Source organism: Anarrhichthys ocellatus, unplaced genomic scaffold (genome assembly GCF_004355925.1).
Source record: "Anarrhichthys ocellatus isolate YVR2014 unplaced genomic scaffold, GSC_Weel_1.0 scaffold7, whole genome shotgun sequence".
NCBI classification, from domain to species: Eukaryota; Metazoa; Chordata; class Actinopteri; order Perciformes; family Anarhichadidae; genus Anarrhichthys; species Anarrhichthys ocellatus.
In genome coordinates this window covers 9332936-9359764 of record NW_022280037.1, presented here as the reverse complement: position 1 = coordinate 9359764, position 26829 = coordinate 9332936, and the positions used below count along the sequence as shown (strand labels likewise).

The 26829-nt window shown below is 40.9% G+C and overlaps 1 protein-coding gene across 2 annotated transcripts in view; it reads right to left on the bottom strand.

The window, feature by feature from the left end:
- Positions 1–236: 236 nt before the first annotated feature.
- Positions 237–26829, bottom strand: part of pld1a (phospholipase D1a) — a 28652-nt gene continuing 2059 nt past the window's right edge. For both annotated transcript variants that reach the window (XM_031847474.1, XM_031847473.1), the window contains exons 2-26: positions 18160–18369; positions 17426–17595; positions 17053–17195; positions 15501–15612; positions 15166–15231; positions 14527–14585; positions 14191–14283; positions 12978–13130; positions 12496–12645; positions 11713–11796; positions 9766–9847; positions 9429–9539; positions 9094–9279; positions 8460–8667; positions 8140–8268; positions 7648–7766; positions 7076–7189; positions 6113–6223; positions 5753–5841; positions 5446–5559; positions 5222–5271; positions 4940–5074; positions 3436–3589; positions 3191–3308; positions 237–2622 (exon numbers count right to left, since the gene is read on the bottom strand). In XM_031847474.1, the coding sequence (XP_031703334.1) occupies positions 2398–2622; positions 3191–3308; positions 3436–3589; positions 4940–5074; positions 5222–5271; positions 5446–5559; positions 5753–5841; positions 6113–6223; positions 7076–7189; positions 7648–7766; positions 8140–8268; positions 8460–8667; positions 9094–9279; positions 9429–9539; positions 9766–9847; positions 11713–11796; positions 12496–12645; positions 12978–13130; positions 14191–14283; positions 14527–14585; positions 15166–15231; positions 15501–15612; positions 17053–17195; positions 17426–17595; positions 18160–18337 (3153 nt within the window). In that variant the 5' untranslated portion in view covers positions 18338–18369 and the 3' untranslated portion in view covers positions 237–2397. The remainder of the gene's footprint in view (positions 2623–3190; positions 3309–3435; positions 3590–4939; positions 5075–5221; positions 5272–5445; positions 5560–5752; positions 5842–6112; positions 6224–7075; positions 7190–7647; positions 7767–8139; positions 8269–8459; positions 8668–9093; positions 9280–9428; positions 9540–9765; positions 9848–11712; positions 11797–12495; positions 12646–12977; positions 13131–14190; positions 14284–14526; positions 14586–15165; positions 15232–15500; positions 15613–17052; positions 17196–17425; positions 17596–18159; positions 18370–26829) is intronic.

The window sequence follows — 26829 nt, the reverse complement described above, 5'->3', positions numbered from 1 at the left end:
AATGTCCATTTAAGCTCCTGGGCAACATTTGCAGTTAAACACAGTTTGTGCCTTTTACACTATCATAACTTTAGTATTTGAGACTTCTTGATTGCAGAGTTGAAATAAAAATAGAAGCAAAACATTGGCAGCACCGAAGATTTCTCAAACTAGAATGAAAATATTTAATGAAGAAAAATGAATAAACTTTTTACATTAACTGGGTTCTTGGTTTGTGACAAAAAGGAACAAAAAAGTCCAAAGGCAAATTTATTTGTTAGACATTTAAATTATAAAGTTACACCGTGTTAAATGAACGGACAGAAGTTACAAATTGTACAAAAATAGTGGAAGCAAGATCAGTTGAATTGAGGCCACGTGTTACAGATAGTTGACGGAAAAGACTGCTGAATGATGGTTATGATAAAAAAACATTCAGGTTTTGTTACAAATCCACAACCATCCATACAACCATGCCGTACATTAAAAAAAAAAAAAAACATGTTTAAAGAATGTTAAATTATTTATATTCCATAGATAATGCAGTGACAAATACAGCAAGTAGTGTTTGTCTTTGTGGAAAGAAAGGCTGGGATGTTTCCAGTCATGATCACTTCAGTTAACATTCATACATTTTCTGGTCCCATTAACAATACAATAACACTTATTATTGGCAGTTATTTGATTGGCAGTTGAACTCCTTTGTATTTTTGAATACAAAGGAGTTCTGTTAAAGTAAGCGGTTACGTTTGTTTGATTTCTATGAAGCCTCCCTCCAGCAGCTCCAAGGAACACCTTTATTGTTTCATAACCTTCGTGAGAATCCTCAGCTAATCCTTAACTGCTGCTGCTGCCTGTCCTGGCTCCCTTGAAAAAAAAAGAGTTTGACAAATGACAAGTAGCAAATATTATAAAAAACAAATCAGGTGACATACGAGTCCATACATTCACATCTACAAAGTACGTCAATTGCCCCACACTGAAGGTCACACACCATAAGAATCCCTAGAAAAACGTAGTTTCCCCTTGACAGGTGCAGGCTGTGTTACATTACAAAAACAAAATTCATTTCAACTTTCACTGGAAGTGAAAAGGTTATCAAGAAAAATCACTGGAACCGCCTGCAAAACAGGAAACGTATACCAAGCAATGTCAGACTATCTTCACATGATAGCTTTGCCTCTGGCATCAATTGCATGCTATATGGAAAATGTTGATTTCATTTTCTTTGTTTACATTGTTTCAAAGACTCTATTTCAGCACTTAAGAGAAAGCCGTCACCACAAGATGAAGAACAATATACAGGAGAACTGAAAGGCCCATATTGGACTGCTGTACACAAACTGTAGTTTTAAGGAACTAGCACCATCTGTTGAGCAAAGAGGAAATTACTCTTTTGAATTTGTGCACCGATTGTCTAATCCAGCCTCTGATATTTACCACTGGCACAACCATTTAACACTGCAGCCTTTAATCAAACACCCTCAGCCATGATCAGTTTCTACTCACCACTCTAAACATAGAAGGATGACTTCTGTACCTGGGTCAGCTCAACACAGTTCCCCTTGATTTCCGCAGTAAAGTTCAGACCTCACGTCTAATAATCATCTGTCACAAAACACCTTTGACAGAAAATACAATATCTGAGGTTTTTTTTTTTTTTTTTTTTTTTTTTTTTTTTTTTTTTAAAATCAGAGATGGATTGGTACATAGCACATTTAGCAAAATCATGCACCACTGTTTCATCTATAAAATTGTCTCATTGTACATGTACTGCACAGCAAAGTCTGACCGTAGATAGACGACAGTAGCTGTTAAACTCGTTCCGACAACTCCTCTGGGAGTTTCGTAAACAGCCTACTTAGCACTAACGCACCTTATGAGCACTCCTCACGAGCTCAGTGAGTCACATGCATCACCGTCTCTGTGATCATTTTTAACTAAGAGACGAATATTTGTTAGCATCATCACCAACACTGTCACCATCGCCTCCATCCTGGTTCTTTTCAAATCCTCGCTGTCTTCTGAGCTTTTCCGCAAGTCCAAAGGTCAAAATGTGCAGAGTTGAGTTGATTCCCGAAACCCAAAGTTCATGTGCCTGTTTCTCATCTCCACAAGCTGAATTCAGCCCTTGAATTATCTTCAAGTGCGATATCATTTTGTTCTTCATACTTCCCAAAAGTGTTAATGCCAACCCAAATAAACTGTACTACGGTTTAGTGTTTTTTCATTAGGAACAGATTAAAGAGATTTGTCAATGCCCAGCAGTCACATCAATCCAGAGGAGACTCTCGTTTTTGGATTAAAGGCAATCTCTCTAATAATCCGATACAACCATTTGATGACAACCACAATCCAGATACTTTCCTCAAGAAATAAATTCCGATGTGTAAGTGGCTGGCAGTGGTGGCACATCCCTTATGTCCAGATCTCAGTTGGGACCATGGACTCCTTCGTTCCAACAGAGGGCATGAGGTTCTGCTCAGACAGGAAGTCCAGAGGAAACTGGACCAGGAAGCCTCTGATTTTGCGCAGCTCCTCCTGAGCGCGGGCCAGGTCGGTCTGGGCCAAACCCGGTTTGGACTGGTACTGCTCCAGCTCGGACATGTTCCTCACCAGGGACGAAGGAAGGCAACGAAATACCTGCAGAAAAACACACATATGTAGAGTTTAAAATACTGCTGCACTAGTTTCTATGGCTCTTGGGTTGGCAATGTTAATCAGTTGGCCGGGCCGTCCGAAGGTGAAATATCTCATCAACTATTGGACAGACTTCCGTGATATTTGGCACAAATATTCAAGGTTTCCTGAGGACAAATCCAAATGACTTTAGTGGTGGCAAACAGAGTCTGAAATGTCCCAAAATGGCTGCTGTACAGAGAATACATCTTTTTTTTTCCTCCACTAGAGGCAAGTATTTATAGCAAAGTCAAATTCCTTCCATTTAGTTTTTAGTCTTGTTAAAGTTCTGAGCACAGGACGGCATTATTGTAATTGAATCCACTAGAATGATCACCATTCATACATTTTACCTGATTCTTCAGTGAATCCTTAAGTTTGCTTTTTCAAATTCACCCGCTGACTCTTTATTTATATATTCTCTTAAACAGATAACATCTGCAAATTGTGGAACAGTTACACTATCTGTCAAAAACACTATCTGGCACATGTGTTCCTCAGCCTTATGAATTCATTTTTGTTCATTATGTACCTTCTCATAGATGGTGGCGTTGCGGCCAGCGGTGGTCATCCACACCTCCTTATAGAAGCGATCACTGATGGGGTCAGACATGTCTATACTGGTGTCAGTGTGACCTCCGAGAACGGTCCTGTTCAGAAAGAGAAGGTAAATGAGAACTATAAGACAATCATTATGAAAACTATTTTCTCTCTCTCTTCCACTCTAATTCACACACACACACACACACACACACACACACACACACACACACACACCGGAAGCATTCGAGGCGGAGCTGAAGAGCGTAGGGTCCAGCTTCGTACTCCTGTCCGTCCATCACTCCAGCGACCTTTTCGGAGTCCTCGACAATCACCGCCACCTCGCTGTCGCGTTTACCCAGCATGCTTCTGTCGTTGATGTTAGCAGAACCTGAAACAAACATGCAGAACAAAGGATGGAACTCAATTCCTGATACACAGACTTCGACAAGAACATTTTCATCATAGCAATAAATCTTTCTAATACTTAAATTAAACGAAATAAAGAAAAAAACAACGTACGCCATCATCATTAAGGACTCAGCAGGGAAGCCCACAAATTCATCAAGTCAAGAGGACATCAACTTATAACAGCATTTACCTACCACAGCTTAGCAAAGAACAAACCAACAGACTGGATTCAACAATAACTCAGGATGAACTTTCTACTGCCCTCAATCTTATGCCGAAAAACAAAGAACCAGGACCTGATGGCTTCCCTCCCGAGTCCTATGAACACTTCTGGGTCATTCTAGTTCCGCTTTTCAACAAAATGTTAACTGAAATAAAACGAAATTCATGTTTCCCAGCAAACATGAACACAGCAACTATTTCACTACTCCTTAAACCAAACAATGACCCAACTTCACCATCAACTCCATCGATAATTCACCGAGATCAAACCAGCTTTATCAAAGGTAGACATGTATCACGCACTTGAAAAGCTTAATGATAGATTATATTTCAATGGAAAATCTAACCTCCTTCATCATATACACTACAACAGAACTTTTTCTCTTTTTTTTTAATATATTGAAGTATTTCAAAACCAAAAACTCCCCACAACCACAACCTCCCCTGTGGTGCTCTGTCCCATCCCTGGCAGCTCACACACACACACACACACACACACACACACACACACCGGTACACCATACACTGACTACATGAAGTCAGCCTATATTCACTGTTCTTGTCATCCTCTTGTTGTTCTGTTTATGTATTGTCTCGTCTTTCAATAAAACATTTTTTTTTAAAGAACAAAGGATGCATTCATCTGACTCAGTCGTGGCATTCTAAATCATGCTATAATTAACAATCATTTTATTTTATTTTCTAAATGAATAACTTTATGCCTTCATTGGACCTATCTTATTAAGATTGTCTGTATATTAATAAATACAAATATCGACACAAGTTACAGTAATGCCAATAAGAAAGCAGAGTATTTAAGAACTATTTCCAGCCTTTAGATTTGTTGATTGTTGTTTTGTCTCAGTCTTGTGAGAGAGTGGGCTGTGCCTTATTAGCCAGCAGAGGGCGCAGCAGAGCTATGTTGCAGAAGTCACCACATATTAAAACAGTTTTGGGCATTTGTTAGCTGCACAGATGGTGAAGGACACAATTTTATCACATCTCCATGGTGCCAAGGCAGAGAGGCTAGTTGCCTCATATAGTAGTTGGTGAGAACGGCATAAGAAAAGAGTGACAGAACACGCGAGAGAGCAGATGAGAGACTGACCGATGATGACCGTGTTGTCGTCAGCGATGAGCATCTTGCTGTGCACGTAGATGAGCTCCGTGACCAGGCGTCCCTCCAGCTCAGTGTGAGTCCGCAATCCGGCAAAGGAGATGTAGTTCATCCAATGGTCGTCCACTGGGAGAGGAGAGGAGAGGAGAGGAGAGGAGAGGAGAGGAAGTACACCAAAACCAGAGTAGAGGATGAAATATGGAATGCACTTTTCCAACTCTAACCTTAAAATTAGGGATAAAAACGAATATTTTAATTAATTCTTGTACTTACTCTCCTTTTTCAGCTGGGAGATGATCGAGTACTCTCCTCTGATCATGGTTCTGAGGAGGCAGGAGATTCAAACTCATCAAAACATATATAAATATTGAACATCCTAGACTCAGATCAACTTGAAAGAAATATAACACAATAGAATACTCATGACTCTCTCATGACTCTTCCCCTCACTATTCCTCTGTCAATATTAAAACTTTGGTCGGTGGCATGCGGTCCACCTGTAGTTGAAGTGCATGACAGCCTGAATGGCGTTCCCTCCTCCTGTGGTGATGTCCCCCTCGAAGCCAGGAAGCAGCGGGGTGACCACATACACGCGGTACTTCTTACCCTCCCTGTGAGCAAACACATCAGTTACAAAAAGCCACAGACTACCAGCGTGAAGCTGTAAGAAGCAGAAGGAGAAGAAGAGAGGAGACTAATCTTGTATACATATACAGTACGTACGACTTCCTTTCTATAGTCACAAGTACTACTGTGGTTAAACAGCCAAATGTCTAAAAAAAAAAGAAAAAAAAAGGGAAGTACTTGTAAGCTCTGAGGATCCTTTCAATGATGGCGTCTCCGATCTTGTTGTAGACCGTCCTGTTGTCGGCACAACTGATGAAGAACTGGTTCTGATGGGAAAGGAGATAAAAGACGGACACCAACCCAAAGAGAGACAATTATAAACTGTTCTTTTTGTTTCTACATGTACAACTTTATGTTTCAGAGTAGAGGAGCATGTCATTTCCACAATGACATCGTTACCGAGTACATTGAAAACATCACTGATGCAAAATTACTGACACAAACCTCTGACGAATTCAGCTCAATTCTCAAAACAGTTTCACATCTCAGCATTTGTCTTTTAATTAAAGTCATATCCTGGCCTCACTGCTGGTTTACCTCTATGTAGATGTAGTGTTTGCTCTTAGCGATGACCTGGATGTAGGCATTGTGGATGGACTCCTCGTGGTACTTTATACCTGCCGACCAATCTGCTGCCGACCGCAACACCTTGCACACACACAGAATAGGATTATAATAGCAGCAACTCCAAAAAATATGCAGGTCTTGCAGCAATCAAATTGCAGGGTTAAATGTACCTACATCGTAAAAATATAATAACGACTGACAGTCACTGATCATTACATGGTAACATCAAATGTTTTTTGGGGGGCTTTTTGATGATTAAGCTGTGAACTGCAACGTGGAGTTATTTTGCGTAATACTACTTAGAGCAATAAACAAATAATGGTAAATAATTCCTGTGAGGACATTAAATTCAATGGTTATAATAATAATAATAATAATAATAATAATAATAACAGAAAAATGGTGTGTATTATCAGTGGTTATACAGATGGAGAAGTTGTACACAGTGTTCACAGAGGTGTCAGTTTAAAAACAGACACAATTTGAACAAAACCACACTGTCTTTTAAACATGATGGGGTTGTGATGGGATCTTCGTGCACTTCTTATTTTAGCCAAGCATTTCACTCAGAGGTTGGTTCCCTTCGGCTAAAAACCTTTTGAGTGTCAATGGCAAGCGCAAACCTTTGTAGTAATATAACGTTTGGGCCCATGGAGAGTTTTTTAATGCTCTCTCTCTTTTATCTTTCTCCAGCAGTGCTTGCAGATCGGGATGTGGAAAACATTGTGGCAAAGTGGGAGTTTATACTGTTCTTGTGTTTACTCTGTAATTTTCTACCAGTGGTTCTTTTTAGGTTCGGTGAACGGTTGGTTTTCGCTCCACTTTGTAATTTTGTATAATTATAAAGAAAGAAAAAAATAAACATTTCCCACAGTATGTTCTTATGAGCACAGTTAAAAGTAAAATGGTACTTAGTGTGTTCAGGTCTCTTACCTGCACTTTGGCATTGACACAGTCAGGAACTTGGTATCTGAGGTCATTGGCACTGGAGTGAGACTTGGGCAGCAGGAATGGATAAGACAGAGAGCGATACTTTGGCTTCATGATCTGTAGGGGAGAAGGTTGGAGAGTTTGGGCAGAGGGGGGGGGGGGAAAATATGGGGTTAGAGGAGGAATGGAAAATAATAGAAACAGGAAAACGCTACTGATGCCATGGAAAGCATGAGTGTGAGGATGAAAGTATTTTTCCACTGTCCCAGCCAGACATTTCACCAGGTTAGTGTTTATTGTTAACTTTTATTTTTTTCAGTCAACAAATCATGATTTTCCTCAGTTAAAATACATTCAAATCTAGTTTCTATTATTCCTACTAAGATTTAGCATTAAAATAGTCAAAACAAGCAAACAAAGTATTAGGCTATAAGTCTAAAAAGTGGTTAAATTCTGTCAACAAAGAAGCTTCAATTGAAAAAAATTCTAGTCAAACAAGTTTAGCTTTAAAATAATCCTGTTCTACATCCCTGTGTGTGTTTGGTAATGAACACAGTGGCTGTGTGTTGCAGTACCTTGGTGAAGTTCCAGCGCTGGATGAAGTGCCTGGCCACATCGCGCGCAGCTCTGCCATGAACCACTGAGGCAATGTCATGCCAAGGCATTCTAGGAGTGGTGTACCGGTCGATGAAGTCTGCAGAGAGTGGAGGAAACACAATGAAGACAGGGAAAGAAGTGTGAGAAGGAGAAAGGACATTACGGTACGACAGAATAAAAAAAGAAAAAAAAAAGCCAGGGACCAAGGAGAGAAGATGGGAGAAAGGAGTACAGTGGAGTCATAGAGTTTGGGAGAATACAAAGTCTTGTTTGCCATTTTAGTTTTCCAGATGACTATTTGTTTCCATCAAACTGATATAACAGGAAAAATATAGCAATAGCAAGTAGTGCTTTGTATACTGAGAGGAGTTTTAGACCTAGAAAGGAGGGAAACTATTCAGAGTAAGACCAAACTAATAGTGAGTGTGTGTGTGCATGTGCGTGTGTGTGTGTGTGTGTGTGAACCAGACCATCAAAAGGTTTCTCCAACTGGATCCAGTCCCTGTAGACAAAGTTGCAGTAGTCCTTTCCATGCCAGAAGCGTGTGTTTCCCTGTAACTCTCCAACACCTGTCTTGAGGCTTTGCACTGAACCACTCCCTACACACACACACCCACACACACACACACACACACACACACACACAGAGAATGAAAACATTATGGTAAAAGGACTGCATGTACAGTACAATGTTCTTCACAATGTGCCTCTCATTCACCCAATTCATATTCCAACACTCTCTCCCTCTCATTCTCGCATATTCTCACTCTTTCCACTCATACAAACACACCTGAGCTGTCTACGCTGCTGACGCTGTCTGCGTGCTGCAGAGCGTGTTTGTGCAGGTGTCTGTACAGACTGAAGCGAGCCTTCCGGCTGCGTCCGATCCCCTTCAGCTTGGGCAAGTCCACCGAATCGCTGGGCGGCGTCCCTCGTCCGTTGCTCTTGGAGACGCCATCGACGGAGGTCACGCCCTTACTGGACGGAGTGCTAGCGGCCTTGGAGAGTGAAAACAACAGTGGACGTACACTCAGCTGCTGGTTGATTAGCTACACGTTAGCGAGTACAACTCCTTAGAATAAATCCTGTGACGTTCAGTTTTTGTTTTGAAAAGGTGTTAATTCAACTTCATGGTCATTTTGGAGGGTTCGGTTTGTGGCACTTTTGAATTGTATCGAGTTATAGTGAGAGTTGTCTCTATTACGTAGTCTACCTTTATTAATATAAATGACATAGGGTAGGTCAACCTCTTCACCCCCCCCCACCCGTTCAACTGTGCGAGTTTCAGTGAAATAGATTTCTCCATTTCCTCTCCTCCTTCTCATATTTGAACCATTTGTCAGGAGCTTAGAGCCAGATTTATTGCCTTTATAACTCCAAACAGTAGACAGGACGTTTTCATTTCATTTGATTGTGTGTCTGACCTGCTCAAGGGCCACAGAGCGTGTCACGCTGCCGACATCCGTCAGCCGATGCTCTCTGTCGTCCCAGCGACCGTATGCCAGGTCTATCCCGCCCACGAAGGCCACCGATTGGTCAATGACAACGATCTTCTCGTGATGCGCCCACAGATAGACGGAGGAGGAGACGTGGTCTGGATGACGCATCACCTTAGACAAAATCATATGTACACAGATTTAGATAAAATGTACATAGAAGGCATAATATGTAATTGCGTGTTTCCAATAGTTTTGCCAAACTGCATCCTTTAATTCCTTTTTTGAATTCATCCTTTCACTACCCACAATCCTTTAGTTACCTTGATGTTGGGGTGCATGCGTGAGAGGGTCCTCTTGCTGTAGCCCGAGTTGATGCCCAGGGCAAGCTCCACCTCCTTGTACAACATCACAAAGATACGCACTCCCTGTTGCTGTAGAGAGACAGAAAGGAAGAACAATGTTAAGAGCACATTTCTGGCCATTTAACAAATTTGACTGTTCATATTTCTTTGGTTGCAATACATTATGAATCCTTTCTGAAGAGCAAAACACTGATTATTGTTACTTAATGTAATTGAGTACAGAGTCTATAGTGCTCAATACTTAGGTTATAGGTCATTACTCTCCCATAACGTTGGTAAACTAACGCCTACTTACTGCTTTGCGTTTCAGGGTGCAGTCTAGCCTCCACCTGTTTCCCTCCACCACAGGTCTCTTCAGGAAGATCTCTGGACTCAGCCTGGTGAAAAAGAAACAGACACCAAGATAAAGAAACTCAATGCATCACCATTACTTGATAAACAATAAAAATAATGGAGAAATGCATCTTTATCTTCACTCTTTAGAGCTTCCACACATTTAATAGATGAGGTCCCATGAGTAATTCACACTGCCATCCGGAGCTTACACGTCTGCAATGCCATTCGCTCACATTATACAGGCTGACACCTCATTGGTTAAGACCATAAGCCCAGTGGAACGCAGGGATTTCAGTCACGTCAAACATTTGGCTCCGAGGGACCATAATTATATTTGAAATGACACTGCCAGAAGTATTAAAACTGTGTCAGTAGTGACAAACAAAAAAACACCATAAAACACTATTAAAGGAAGAAGGAAAGGAAAAGTCTCGATACTCTGAAAAGTGAGCCAGTTATATATATTAGATTTGATTTGCATCTTTGCAACACTGTTTTCAAGGTTACTGTTCCCTCAGGTGTGACTGTCAGGTTTTTACATGAGATGAATTAGGTTTATCTTTGTTCTGAATAGAAATTCTAGTGTTCTTTTATTCAAACACATGTTCCACCCTACACTTGGTCTTCGTAGAGCAGGGTGGCTTAACAGCTATATCTCAAGGTCCTCTGACGGGTCACATAACCCCGACAGTAAATTAAGAAGAGACAGTGAGAGACAAAGGGGGTGTGGCGGAAAAGTAAACAGATACTATGTGGAGACAATCTTTCGGTCAGTGTATTTCTATTCTGGGTGTGTGGATAAGGCTGTAATTAGAGGCAGTACCATTGCATTGGATATCAGAGAGCCAGGACTTGTGGGTAATACATAATGTAATATGTAACAGCATGTACTGCTCTAACTGGGTATCAGAGTGTCAAGTTGTCATTCTTTGGAAGGAATCTGGCGATGGCCTGCGTGTTTAGCAATACTAAAACAAGCCTCTATACTATATTCTATTTTTTTTACTACATCATCTGCATACTGTATGATTGCAGATTATTACAGATGCAAAGAGTAAAATATTTCCGATGCATACAAGATTCTGCAATATGACATATCTTGAAGCCACAATGACAACCTTCCCTTGCTCTTTTAAGATTCCTTTGAGTGACATTATTGCCAAGAACAGAGAGAGATTGAGATACAACAACAGAGCTTCCAAGCCAAATACACAGCAATGCACCAAGAAGGGCAACGAAGAAGAGTGACAGCAAGTGAACATGGATGTAAACAATGCAGGGCTTCAACCGCTAGAAAAAAGGTTTTATGAGGACAGAATTGTACTCGACATGTTTGACCTGGAGGATGAACGTAATGTGTTTTCAGATCAGTCAGGAATTTACAATGAAGTGCAATGGAGATATTTTGTTCACTGTTTGGAACAGAACTTTAAATAAATGGAAAGATAGTTTTCCCCACTAACAGCCTAATGAATGGTTACATGCAACACTTCAGCAAGATGAACCTTATCAAGCAATCATTTATTTTCTTCAGCCCTTTTTTGGGCCAAACTCTCTGTCAAATTTGGCTTCTACACTTTTCTTCTCTGCTTTGGTGGCAGAAGGCGCTTCATTAAGTATCTGACTTATTCCCAATAGTTTGTTAATCCTGTGACAAAAAATGTAAAAAAAAGTCCCTATAAAATAAAAGCATAATCGCTTCATGAATAATTTATTGACCATGTGTTCCACAATTATTCTTGACTAGTGAACATGCTGGAAATGTTGAGGCTGAGTTAAAGCAGGACGGATGCAACCCACTGAGCTGTGTATTTCTGGGTTCTCACGCTTCAGTGCTGACAGCAGACACATCCCAACCAAAATCTTTGACACGATGCATTTTCACACAAACGACACATTGACTCACCACCAGTCGGTGATAAAGATTTCCTCTTTAGCCTCCTCCAAAGCATCAGCCACATCCTCCATGTACGTCTTTCCGTTCACATACCTGTAAAGAAGCGTTACAGATTCTCTGAGTAACTTGTGAAAACAGACGTAACTCACATGTGCTTGTGTTGACACGTACAAACATAAAACACACAAGCTTCCCCCAACTTTCTTAACATTTCAAGCTTCAGGCAACACCCATATCTGTGTCATCACGACATAACTGTTTTTCAAAAACACCCCCCCCCCCCCATTAGCTCACAGAACTGCAGCACGTTTTTCCCTTCCTTAAGTACAAAGACGATGCAATGACCGTATCACACAGATGATTCAATATCACAGAATCTGCCAGCTGAGGGGGAGAGAATGCAAAAAAAAAAGACCTGAAAGATGGCAAAGCAGCCAGAAAAGAGAGTGACTGCGTAGTCCTCTCCAACATTTCCATAGTTACCAGTGAAAGAATAACAGAGGAAGGCAGAGAAGAAATAAATAAGGGCAACAATTATTATAAACACTTACTTCATTGTGTGCTATTATTACTGGTCTAAAGCATCTCCAATGAGCAACTCTTTGAACATGATTAAATCCACCAAACTGAATCGTTTGAACATATTTGTTTGACACTACATTGGTCTGTTCGAAATAAACAAACGTGGACGTTTGAAACTAATGCAAAACATTACTTTCCTATTGTTTATTCTGTGTCGTGTACTCGGCAACATAAGTTCCACCAGTTGCGCTCTGTTCCCAGTGCAGTTACCATTTGGCGGCGATGTTTTCCTGCTCCTGTGCAAACGAGCCGCAGCGGTGATCTCGGAGGAAAGCCTTCGCGTTGATCCTCACGAAGCTCTCGATGCTCTGACCCCACCAGCGCGCGTGTCTGTAGCTGATGCACTTAAACACGAGGGTCCTGCCGGGATGATGAGCACAGATACAGAGTGTGTCGTCATTTTATTGGCTCTGGCATGAACCACATTAGTGCCGATTGGAATATCAGATTTTGGGGTTTAATTTTGCCCTCAGCTTTACAAACTGCTGATCAGTTTGTTATATACATTCTTTGATTTTATCTCACAGCGTGAGAGTCTAAGGGAGGATTCTCTTTTTAACTGGTGTTGAACTAACAGTAGCCTCAGAATACACTGTGAGGGTATACTCCAAATACATTGGGTATCAGCGTGATAACTCTGCTACAAAAATCAAATGTTCAACTGCGCACACACACACACGTATGAATCTAACCTGGAGAGGCTGTCAATCCGGACTCCGTGTTTGGTCTCTGTGTCTTTGGAGTCCATCTTGATGCTGAACTCTTTATCCAACAGGAGGACAAAGGAGATGGCCCCTGAGTCTGGCTTCATGTACAGCAGGCACGAGTCCTTCACCACCAGCCAGCTACAAAACACACACAGTCGTCATTATCATCATCATTATCATCATTATGATTTGCGTGTCTACGTGAAGGTCTGCAGATCTTTGATTTATTGCTGTGAAACTATTCTTATGTTTCTTGATTCAAGGAAAAGGGTGTAGGAAGAAAACCATCATGGGGATGTAGGTGGATGGGCCGCGTGTTTCAAACGTGTGGGATTCTTTTTGTGCCGTCTTCAGAAAAACAACAATCAAAACTGCTCACGTAATAATGTGGCTGTGATAAAGAGAAATAAACAGACAAACAGATGAAGAGAGAGGCAAGCATGTGCCAATGCAGCTGGGCTGAAGATGCTACTAAAATGTTGTGAGCAAACTACAAGAAAAGAGAAAACAATTATCATAATGCAATAGCCAAAACTAACACTTAAGATATTATCATTATTATGTTTTGAGATATGAGAATGAGTGGTCACTGTGTATGGAATGTATATATATGTATGTATGTATGTATGTATGTATGTATGTATGTATGTATGTATATATATATATATATATATATACACACATACATACACACACACATAGTATATATATATGAAAACATTCCATACTCAGATTTCGTGCAGGAAGCTGTCAGAGTGCAAGTGTTAAAACACTGACTAAGCATCTTTATGACCCTTTTTCGAAATTATTGAGCCAGAAATCTCCAATTCATAGCCGTTGTTCAACATTTTATTTCGAAAAACATGTCGAAAATAGTTTATTTTCTTATTCATGGCGTAATACAAAGAGATAGCTACAATTGCAATGTGAAAATGTAAAAACCTCTGACTTTAATATGTCATCCAAATGAAACAAGAACTTTGAACCTGGTTTTATCCAATGTTCAGATTTTTTGTTTTGGAAATGTATGCACAATAGCACAAATTTGATAAGATAATGCCTCATTAGCAAATCTAAATATATATTTCCAGAAAACATAACTTTAATTTGAGTGCTTATAGTATATAATATAGACAGCAGAAAAAGGCAAAAGGTAAAGAGAGACAGAGGACACATGTGGACAGAGGGAACCACACACCGTTTAGACCAGCGGTAGCAGGCCTGGCTGTGACCACAGCAGTTCATGCCAGGGATACGATGTCCTCCTGAGCGCTTATAGATCATCCCTTCTCTGGAAGAGAGACAAAACAGTTGAGTATCTTCTAAAAGAAGTACTATGGGATGTAAGGAGAGTGTGAAACTAAATAGGAGACTAGGATGTTTGAAATGAGGACACTTAACGAAAGTGACATCCTGAGCTTCTAGATTTCAGCTGAAGCGCTTCACTCTGCTGTGAACTGTTGAGTGCATATTTTACCCGACACCTGAACTGTTTTTACAGATGGTCGGGATTGAAAGAAGAGAAAACACTCACAGTCCTTTGGGCCCCAAGTCATGAATGAAAGACAGCTGGCTGATGTCGATGAACTCCATCTGAGAATAGACAGGAAGAGACAACAAGTGGCTGCACACAGTGAAAATTAACAAAACACAGATACATACTGTACAGCACTCATCGACATGTGAGTGACTGAGCAGCCAGCTGTTAACACATACCATCCAGCTGGAGGCAATGTCACCCAGCCTAAGTTATCTCAACAATATATCTCGGATATTATCTTCTAATGCGTCAGTATGAGGCTTAATATGAATATGGCAGCACATAATAGGCAGAATGCTAAACCTAGCATGAGTCTGTTTTAAAGCCTATCTACCATAAAGGTGATGTAGGTACGGGTAAAGTGTAGTAAGAGAGAGAACACACTGTATGTTATAGGCCCACATAGTAAAAGGCGCTGATAATAAGTCACTTAAAAACGGCTGCATCTATCTCAACACTCAATGTTGCCCCATAAGGTTAGAGCTTAGCAAAATGCTGAAAAACACTGTTAATCATATTCATACAGCATATTTACTTGTACTTTGCATACCAAGTATACCATTAGTATACATTTGAACTGGCAGTCATTATGTGGTTAAGTGACGGTTTGCAGAGCTTAGTATGATTACTCACAGTATGGTGATATTTGCGGTACATGGCCATCCTCAGCAGCTTGTTCAAATAGTCTTCTAATTGTCTCTGTAGAAACACATACACTATATTTTGGCCACTGTGAGTATTTTATTACAAAATCCAAGCATAGAAACACTTACATGCACACACACACACAGTCAAGAGAGGGTTTTAGAGGATACATGTGCTGGCAAGTAAGTGTCATGGCAACAAGCGTGTGCCAGGAGAGCTTCTTGCCATGAAGGTTAAGATATGACAAGTAGGAATTTTCCAACCAGAAATAAAAAAAAAAAAAAAAACAGGCACAAAAGGCTGCAGGCAGTGTTGAGACGTACCCTCCTGCTGGAGACCTGCTCATCACGCACCAGCTCGTCCCCTCCTCCCCTCGGCAGGGAGGGCATCTCCCTCACCTCGCTCTTCCTCACCGTCCGTCTCCTCACTGTGTGGCTGTGTGGAAACAGAAAAGGAGGGAATTGAAATGTTAAATTCAAAAGTCCAAGCTATTCAAGGATGCTTGAAGGAGGAGAACCATGGTGTTTCCAAACGTTGTCCTTAAAGGTTTGAGGAGGACCATTAAGCTCAAACAACCTTTGGGCAATGGCTGTTTCTGTTCCACCACTAATCTAAGCTTAAAACAATATCAGTCACTGCTCCGAAATTAAAACATTTTTCAGTGTTCTTTCCTGCCAGCAGGTGTTTAGACAGTCAAATGTAAAAGCCTGAATATATTGACAGGTTACAGGTTGACTCACTGTTGTGTTACATCAACCAGGAACACAGAACGGTAAGATTTTATTTAACTGAAAACAGGCAAGAGGCAAAAAAAAAAAACCCCACCAAAGCAATTGTCAAAATCCAACATGCACCCTTTCCTATAACAACATTAAGTCAAGATCACGGACAGGGAGAGAGAAAGAGGCAGGAGGGCTAAAGTAAATCCTAACTTCCAAGGGCAACATTCCTTTGCGTTCAAGTGTATAACGTACATCACAAGAGAGAGAAGAAGAGAGAGAGAAACGGAGAGAGGGGGGCGGAAGAAGAGGAACAAAAAGGAAGGGAGTTGTCATTAATGGGCTACATGAAGCTAAAGCCAGGAGGCAATTAGCTTAGCTTAACATAAAGAGCAGAAGCAGGGGGAAACAGCTAGTCTGGCTCTGTCCAAAGTTTAAAAAGGCTAACCACCACTTGAATTTGACCGATTAATGAGTTGTGTCTCGTTTGTTTGGTCCAAACACAAACAGAAATGTCAATTTGACATGTTGTGGAATTAGGGGCAGAGCCAGAACCATTTCTGAGTGCAGCGACTTCCTGGAGTCATCCTGTTTGCCTGGCAACTGTTGCTGCGATAAAGCAATGCTGGTAGCATGGGTAGAACAGGAAAAGAAACATGTTACAACAAAACATTAACGAAAGAGATTTAAGGCGTTAACTGGTGAAATTTGCAGTAGACGTGTGAGCAGAGTTCTTTAACTTGGGACAGAGCCAGGCTAGGCGTTTCCCCTTGTTTCCACTATTTATGCTAAGCTAAGCTAACCGTCTCCTGGTTCTAGCTTCAAATTTTGTATACAAGAGTGGTATTGATCTCATCTAACTGGCAAGAAAGCGACTCATTGCATTTCGCTAAATGTAACACTATGTGTGAATATGTGAATCATTGTCAGCGCGTCTATGCACCTGTGTGTGTGTGTGTGTGTTTGTGCACTCGTGTGTGTACTTGTTATTATTCCCGCTGTTCAAAAAGTAACATTGTGGAAACTCACACCAGGTGGTTCTCCACAAGGTCAATGCAATGTGACAATGTGGGTATACATCTAAACTTGTCCGTTAGTGTTCACCTATATGTGCAAGTCTGTGTGGGAGTGTAAATCTGTGTGTGTAGGCACCAACCTGCGTGACGGCAGCGGTATCCTCATTAAGGTCTTGTACGTCCTCAGCTCTCTGTGCAGCTCCATGAAATGTTTCTCCTTCCTCTTAACCACCCAGGTAAACTCTCCGTGCTTCAGCTCAATCTTAAACACTGCCGGCAGAGACTAAACACACACACATTGGGAGAGAGAGATGATGAGTTTAAGATATTTGTTATTATATAATACATAAAGAATTCAAGCAACTTATTATAGGGATTTATAACGACATTAAAGAGATTTATCTGATGCTTTGATCCAGACCAACTCACAATTAACATCCTATCCCTATGTTTTCCAAAATAAAAAAAATAATAATTTTTATTCAGTATTGCCGTAGACATTGTGTGCAGTACCTTGTTGACACTCCTTTGGTGCGACAGGTTGAAGCGGTCCTGTGCGGTGGTGAATCTCTCCACCTCTAGTATCCGGGCAGTAATGGGCACAGTGGGAAGGTAGACCTTAGCGTTGGCCTCCTTGAAGCCCACTGTGGCATACACCGCTGAAAATGGGATACGACAGTCCCCTAGGAGGAAGAGAGAGGCGGGTGGTTAGCAAGTTGCTGTTTGTGAATGTAGGAGTTGTTCAGGCTTCTTTAGGAGCGAGTAGGATGCCTCACTGAAAACTCGGCCTTTGTTCGAGATTTGTACTTTGCAGTGTTGGGTCAAATGTTTTGGTTTATGCTCCGGTAAAGTTTGTGAGATCTAAATTATGTAAAAGGAAAAATCCACCCTCATACTCACTGTTAGATACCAGTTTGAAGACTTACCAGTTGAAGTATTTCCTTTTTTGTCAATTTTCCACACTGACATTTGAGCCTTTTGCCCTTTTCTGGTGTTCCTGCATTTCCCAGGGGCAATCACATACTCAATACTTTGGGCTTATTTGGTCATATGAACCTTACTCACGACTGATGAATCTGGTTCATAGTCTGCCAAGTTAAATTATCTGGAAGTTTAATCTCTTGAGGATTCTGCATAATCTGGAATAACTGACCTTTGAATTGTTATAATATTTCCTTTTAGGTATCGTCTCATTCTTGGGTGAAACGATGAAATCACAGACAGGAAATATGCAAACAAACACACACCTAAGTAGTTTCCATCGTAGTCGTTCTCCTCTGCTTCCCCCATGTCCAGCTCTCTGGTATCCAGGCTCTCCACCAGGTCTGCCATCGTGATGCCGTCGTGTGTGTCCGCTGTGGCGTCAGGCACCTCAGAGTTCACCAGGTTGAGGCTACTGGTAGTTGGTGGCGCTTTACCCAGCATGCTCAGCAGTTAGCCCCCTGAGCAGGGCGAGCCTAGAGGAAAGGAGAGATTAAAATGAAAATAAAAACATCATAAACTATGGAATAAATGGAAATTTGAGAGTGCGTGGGTTTGTATGACTTTGTCCATGTCGTAACTGCTTCCTGAGTGCATACATTACCACCAAGAGTCATTTGATTGTTAACCTTCCGTTATATACTGACCATGTCTTGTTACACAACACCCTCATGTTCTATTATAAGAGTCCCATGAGGACAACAAATATGAAGGCACTTTAAGAAACAGATACTATACATGGAGACACAGCTGGAGCAGGTTTAAAAGGTCACATGTGGCAACCACTCCAGACGCAGCAACACTGGGATGAAAATACTCACAGAATCTCCCGCAAGTGTTCAACTGGCTTGATCTAGTTGCTGCATTCATTGCATGCGATCCATTCGAATGCTCATAAAACTGTTTGGTAGCCTGTTGGGAAGTATCTGCACGTGTTGCGTTTCTCCACCTGTCTGTATGTTCTTACCGTGTCCTCATAGACAAACCACTGTGTTGATCATCTTCCCTGGAGTCATACATCTTTTTTGGATTGAAATCGATTCAGTCTGTGACTTCAGAGACATTCCTCAGAACTGACCGAGTCCAATCCAGTTAATGACTAACTTCAGTTGTTCATTACTGACACACAATGAATGATCAGCTCATAACCGCTTCCCTATTCAGATCATATTTATGTAATGACATGTGTTTAATGAGTGCACTAACTACATTTAAGTTACTTCCTCATAGAAGATACTGGGTAGAGGTTCAGTCCATTGCTGCTGCTCAATATTAATGGCTTAATATTTGAGACAAATGTTCTGATTCCCATGTACGTATTACACACTGCTCTTTGCATCAGTTTCATAAAATAAATCCAAAATTCAAGTCAAAAATCAGTCAATGCTCGATTGGAGAGTAAATGAAAAAGACGAAGAGCATTTTTGGCATTTAAAGATTTTTATGCAACTGACACAAAATCTTTGGAAGTTTGAGACCCAGTTCAAGACTTATGATAATAAAAGCCAATATTATAATACTTTGGCACTAATATCAAATACAGCTTATTTATTTAGTGATCTATCAGTGACATATATCCAAAATGTCAATAACTTTTAAATATCATATATTCTCTCATATGGGCTCTTTGGACCTAAAGGACAAGGACTCTTTTCACATTTGAACTGACATGTTCTTTATTTCAATGTACATTGTTTTGTTAAGTTTTAACACGTACATATTCAGCATTATTTATAAGATGAAATAAAATAAAATAAAGTTAATTTTCAGAAGAAAATAAAAATGACATCATCCACATTATAATACACTAGGTTAGAACTATTACAAATAAAGGGAAGGTGTTGCGGGTAAACCACAGGATTGCTAAATATTATATTAAACGCATAAGATGACCACACACACACACACACACACACACACACGCAGCTTCACCAGAGCAGCGGTGGCCCACTGTAGGTGTGCTGCAGACCAGCACCTTATGAGGAGAAAAAAGTCCCATCTACTCCACTGCTACATCTCTTTCTTTGACTGAAGTTCCATTGCGACAGCCTCACCAAATATTACTTTATAGTTGGTGGTATTTTGTCAACACCGTGCCTGGGAATTAATAACTGCACCCACAAGAGTGGGCGTTTGTGACGAAACAATGTTGGTGATGCAAATTGATGCGCAAGACACCACACTGAATACGACCTGACGAAGCTTGGCATCACAAACACACACACACACACGCCTCCAGTCAGCCCATGTGAATTTTTTAAAACAGACATGCACAAACACGCAGCATACAGTAAACATGCAACTAGCTATATGCTCATACATGACTCAAAGATTAAACACAGCATACTACACGTACAGTCAACATACACATGTCATAGGGTGACTTATGGACAATAGTTGCAGCACATGTTGGGCTTCATATTGTCATGTTTGTGGATGTTGAGCAAACAAATATGGACAAAGTGTTCTCTGTTTTCGTTCCACTATTACCTCACCAATATGCAAAGCTGAAAACACAGGTTTCATTTTGTATAATAAACCCTTCTTCAGATGCCAAAAAAACCTGTTAGACTGGTTAGGAAAATGAGCTTGCTACACTACAGCTCCAACTTCAGTTTAGTCCCAGAAGCAGTCATCTGTAAAATACTGCTATACAGAGACAGGATACAGCAGGGTGTGGAGAATAACAGCGCTGCAGCTACAATACTACAATACATCGTACATCTTTCAAGTGCAGGATACTGTCAAGAACAAGAAACACCCGAAAAGAAAGACCCACACAGACAAAACACCACCAAGCAGTACGCTTAGTCATCCGAGACTACCCCATACATATGTGGCACTTTAACAAACCTCCCTTTGAGTGTAGAAAAGAACAGGACACAGGGGGAGATGGGAAGAAAGGAAAGGAGAGAAAGAGAGCAGTTGACTCAGCAGAAACAAAATCTGAAAAGATATTTCATTTAAAGACAGTTTTAGTAGGATTGGATTTCATGGTTATTTCCTGCAGTCCCCATGCTGTACGTGTCTGTGCTCTACCATATTGAATTTCCCTCTAATTACTTTGACAAAAATGCTGTCGGCTGTATTCCAGGTTCGTACTCAAACAATGAAGTTCAGCCATCACTAACTAAATAAACACCCTTCTTGGACAAGAAACAAAAGGGTTTACTGGAAATGTACAGAGATAGCAGTCACACAGCTGTGAGACAGAACAATCAGAAGTATTGTGATGGTCTAGCATTAAGTCACTAACGCCACTTAAAAGAAAAACAGCAAACACAGAAAGTGTCTTTTTTTCTTCTTGGTCTACGGTCAACAGGGAGGAGCAGCACTGAGGGATGAGGTTTTGGTGATTCATCGGATTTCTGCACCGTTTTCTCTGAAGCGTGTTGGCATGGGAACAACACACACACACACACACAAAAATTCAATCAGTTCTTTACAGTCAACAGAAATCATGTTCCCTGAGACTTATAAAGGTTTGTGTTAAAGGAATACTTCACCCTCAAAATGATCATTTTATATATTAATTACTGACCGAGCGTTATCTTGAATTCTTAAAGAAAATTGTTTTTATCGCATGCCTTCACGGTCAACGAAGAATTTAAAAAAAAATAAAAAAATCTTGATGAAATTAAATATACAACAAAAAAAACTGTATAGAAGTTTACAAATTCTCGAGCAATATACTGTAATCAAAGTTTATCCACTTTCCCGCTTGTGTCTCCCACAAGCGGGAGACTGTTGGTGCAAGACTGTTTTATTTAAGTGTTTTTGACATAGTTTTGCTGTTGTTAAATGCAGCCCTCATTTACGACTTTTCTCCTTTTTCGGGTTCTTCGTTCACCTTGGAGGCATGCGGGGAAAAAGTACATTTCCTTTGCAAATTCAAGACAACACAGGGTGATTAATTGATTTACAAATGGTCATTTTGTAGGTGATGCATTTCTTTAAGGACTATGCTAGATTAATCTCCTAAAATAATCTTTCCTATAACGCCGAAATCGAACACTTCCCATATCTATCCCAGTTTAACATTAATCTGAACCGATAAAAACCAGCCTGAGAATACACCCTGCTCAAGTGAGAAACAGGTAGATTGCACTTCTTTCCCTGCAAACTGCTAAATTCTTCTGTTTGGAGCAAAAAATGCTCGTGACAAGTCAATAACACGTGAACACGTACTACGGCATGATAACAGCTTGAAAGTGTTTATGACCACTCCACTGAACAACAGCCAACACGCTCACACATTCACACATTCACAGGAGTCACCAGCAGCCACCATGTTGCCTGCAGTGTCGGCATGTCTGCGTTTCCTGTCGTCTCTGAATTCCTTCATTCATCCAATCGTCTCTCATTCAGTTATTTTTCCTTAATAAGGATGCTTTAAGTAAAGATTCCTGTTATTTTACAGGACTTTATTGTAATCAATGATGTTAACTGCTGATTCTAAATCATGGTCAGCATCAATAATTTGGAGGGAAAAAAAGTAACTTCTTTTTGACTGCTTTCGCATAATATTTCTAAAAGCAGTGTTTTCACACTCCTAAGCAGAGTTTGTCCATTGCTGAGTCAGCATCGGCTCCAAGGAGCTCACTTTCCTCGGACACATTTTGTACAGAAGGACAACGCTGTGGGAAAGGATATTGCACACAGATGAGAATGGTGTCCAAATTAGCCCATCTGCAAAGTATATAGCCCACATACCTGAAAGACAATTCAAAGACATCAATGCAACTAGAGCGTGACAAATTGCTATCACGTCACCTGACCGGTCATTTCTTAGGCTGGCAGCCGCATTTAGCAAGCTTGTCGTCAGAGGTAGGAGCCCAGGTTGTAAACGTGCAACGGCATCTTTAAAGGGTGCACAGACGTATGAGCAGACTGAGAGACTATATCTGAGAAAAGCACGAGGACCAGTATGCGTGATTATCAATGAGACAGCTGACCATTGTGAAGAATCCTAAACACCACTACAACAACAAACACGCGTAAGAACCACACACAGGCACCATCTTCCAAACAAATACAAAGCCACCAGCAGAATGATTGTAAAATGGATTGGACAACAAGACTGAGCAGTTAATTAACATATTAATACATGCGAGTTAGATAGGATATCAAAATCCAACACATTTTTGTATTGTATTCATTCTTCAAGAAAAAAAGACAAGATCTTTCCACCATATACCTGTAAAATCAATTCCTAAAGCAAAGACAAAGCAACACAATGTATATCAAAATGTCCTAAACAAAAAGTTAATCTTTTGTTTAAAACATTCAATTTGGTGTATAGACATATAAGACATATCAATGACATTGTGGCGTCTGCAACTAGCCAAACCATCAACCAGTGTTTAGCAGCCGACCATCCTTCTAGCAAAAGACTGAGCAGCTGAGTGGTGTAATGACCTCTCTAAGTAGATTAGCCTGGACAATTGGACTGTACCATTCTACAACAGCAAGAGGGGTGTTGTCAGGAGCCTTTACATCTGCACCACGGCGGAGGAATGTCTTCACACCCCTGCAATTAACTATGGACTGGCCAGCATAGTATATATCATGCAGTTAGGAGGTGAGGAGGCAGTGTCCCTTGGTCAGATGAGCACTCACTATTGGGCGAATAAAATCCCTATTTTTCACACTTTCATTCAAATTAAAAGTCATTAAAATCAACCCGTTGTGTTTTGTGTGTGTGTGTGTGTGTAGCATGCAATCTTATATTCCAGAAGTATTTATGACAGTGCAGTTACCTCCCTAAGAATAACCACATGCTTGACCCACACAGAGGTTAACTGCAGAGGGGCTTGGTATGCTGCATGAGGTTTGAACGTCTGCATGTGTTGTATCAGATGTCAAACATTTCCATCCAAATACATACGTGCAAAAGCACTCACGGTATCGATGTCTACAGTACGCGACCTGATGGAAGAGCAGAGAGATGACGTGAACACGAGGGAGTTATCGCTCTCCTACATCCCATGCTTACTTCCTGCTTCCTGTCCTGTTGTCATGGAGATATTTTCAACAGCCAGCGAGCTGCTTGTATATAAATATCAACAGAAGCCTCCAAGAGCGTCCGCCTCGCCCTCCATGCGCTTAAATGTCAATTAGTTGGAATCAATGCATTGATGAAGAAATACAAGAACGTCGAGTGGGAGAAGAACTGTGGAGGTTTAGAGAGAGAGATATTTTGAATTTCAACATGTGACACATGGAACATTGAGTCCCTCACGCTGCACCACAGAGCCATTAAGAACATATTGGTACGCCTTTCATGCAGAGACCAACCTTCATTAATTCTACTAAAACCAAATCCATCACTGAGGAAGTGATATTTCACTCAAATGTAGAGCAAGAGTTTTGGGATAAACGCATGTCCCGCTGGAGAACGGTGAACCTGTGATCCTACTTTCTAATAAGGTTGATAAGATCTAACTAATGGTTTTACTGATATAACTAACATCATCAAACTATGTTATCAATAATATAATTCAATTCTTCTTCTTTTGGGGCCACACCTATTTAAAATGTAAATAATACATTTGGTATCTGAATTATACTGTTTTCTAAATATCTGTTAAAATATTCGAACAATGGCCATAAATTACACATTAATCCACAGTCAATACTGTGTTCAACATTTAACCGTGTAAGCAGACTTTTCCTTTTTATAGGTGTGACTGTGTGAAACAATGACCAACTGTCATAACTGCTCTTCATCACCTCTAAGCCAGACTTCTTTTTCAGTGACCCCCAGCTGCTTAATTATCCCATCCGTATCGGTGTATTCATAACATTTTTTCATCCAAACAGTGTCATGAACTGAATTCGTGCCCATTTTAAATGGCAGCTGAAACTCCTACTTTTGTCCCTCTACGCTAGGTTTTCCTGCAATTTCTGTTCGAAGAGTGTCAAATTGTTGAAGGGAACACTGGAGGCGGGCTGAGCATCTACAGTACAGTATGTCAATATCAGCGGAGGTGCTGTCACTGATTAGGCCAGCGAGTGCTCAGAAAAATAGATAACTTGTGAAATGCATCATCTATTCCTGGACGTGTGATTAGAAGCTTGACATTTAAGAAGTACTGGCAAACACATGAATGATTTAAAGCATTGGTAAAATATCAAACATATATGTAAACACCAACTTTGAGTAATAGACTACCACTCACATACTGTACTTACATACAAACATACAATAAAGATAACCTAAAACCTAGCTTGGCATTCACACATTGAGTGGTGCCAAGCTCCTCATGACGCAGATGGTACAAAGAAAGAGAGAGAGAGAGAGAGAGAGAGAGAGAGAGAGAGAGAAGCTGGAGGGAGGAAGGGAGAGAGCAGCAACGAGAGAGGTCTGTAGCACCTCTCTGTCTCTGCCCACACTAAAGCTGCCTATTATCTAATCCTTCACACCATGGATAGGGGGACAGGGGGTGGTCAGAGAGGCAGAGAAAGCAAGACATACAGTAGATGCCAGAAAAAGAGAGGCCACAAGTCATCAGCGCCGGAGTGGCGTTCTGCTGGCAGTAACACAAGGCATCATTGTACTGAAGGAGAGATGGAGCCTCTCTCTCTCTCTCTCTCTCTCTCTCTCTCCCTCTCTCTGCAAAGCCTGACTTGGCCCTACCACAGCCTGGAAATGACCAAACTATAACTTGTGCACTGGCCACTAAAGTGACTCTATCTCACCATGATTACAGGAGTGGGACAGAAAGTATAGAGGACATTTGGGCTCTAGACTGAAAGAGTCGGTTCACGCAGATTACCATCTCCAGAGGTATCGCCATGGTTGTTGTTGAGATGGTGAATTAGATGCTTCCACCCCAATACAATGGAGCTAAATGGAGTTTCACTTGTGATGCCAACAGCAACAATAGTTATCCCACAAACCAGGCTGTGAAGAGGTTTCACCTGAACTTTATAACAAACAAATAGTCCCTATTAAAACTGTTTACAGTGAGGTCTGTGGATCCAATGCATGGCAAAATATCACTAATGTCTTTCACCTGATTGTCCTGGACGTCTATACCTGAGAACATACACAGGACATCCATGCCAACAACGAGCTACTCTGGTAAAACAATCACAGACTCAGGTGCAACAAGGTGGTCCGAGTGCCAAATGGCACAGGAACATGTTTCACCATCTAAATAAATAACGTCTATTTTTGCATCTCATGGACATCTTTTGTCTTCTACAGTCTGTCTTCAGCAGTAAAGCAATGCTGTCAAAACCTGCGAGGGACCATTGAGAAAGCATGTCGACCCACACACCCTTCCAGTATCAGCTACGAACAGTCTTGTGATGCAGTCTGGTTGTTGCCCAAGCATACATTTTTAAGACTGCGGTTGGAATCTCAAACAGGGTTTGTGGGATCGGTTTCACCACATGGCAGGAGCATACCAGCCTGTATTCCACATCTGGAATACATACTACATCTGCCTGCCAGGCTAAAAACATTTCAAATCCTTCCAATCCTTCCGAGAAGAAGAAAATAACTGCAATAACTCTGGTCGCATAACTGTCTGTCTTGTGGACTAAAATTCTCCCATTGTCCAAATTAATGATTGATATGCATCACCGAGCAAGATAGAATCCCATGGTATGGATCGATACAGATAAACACACATGCACACGCTTGCCTGAGGCAGGAGAAACTGGCACCACAACAGAGAAAAGTATTGAGGTCGTCCTTGTGCTACTGCCTGTGCAAAAGGAAGACTTCTGAATGTCAGAGGTCAGTACCATGTGTATTCAGTTACATAGACAACAGAAGAAAAGAGAGGAGACAAGAGAGAAGGGTGAGGTGATATGGGCGAGCAGCGGAGAAAGAAAAGCAAAATATCTCCAGCGTTCCCATGACATTCCAGCTGCAGCAACTAACTTCAACAACAGGGTGTCAGAAAGAAGGGGGCAGCAGCACA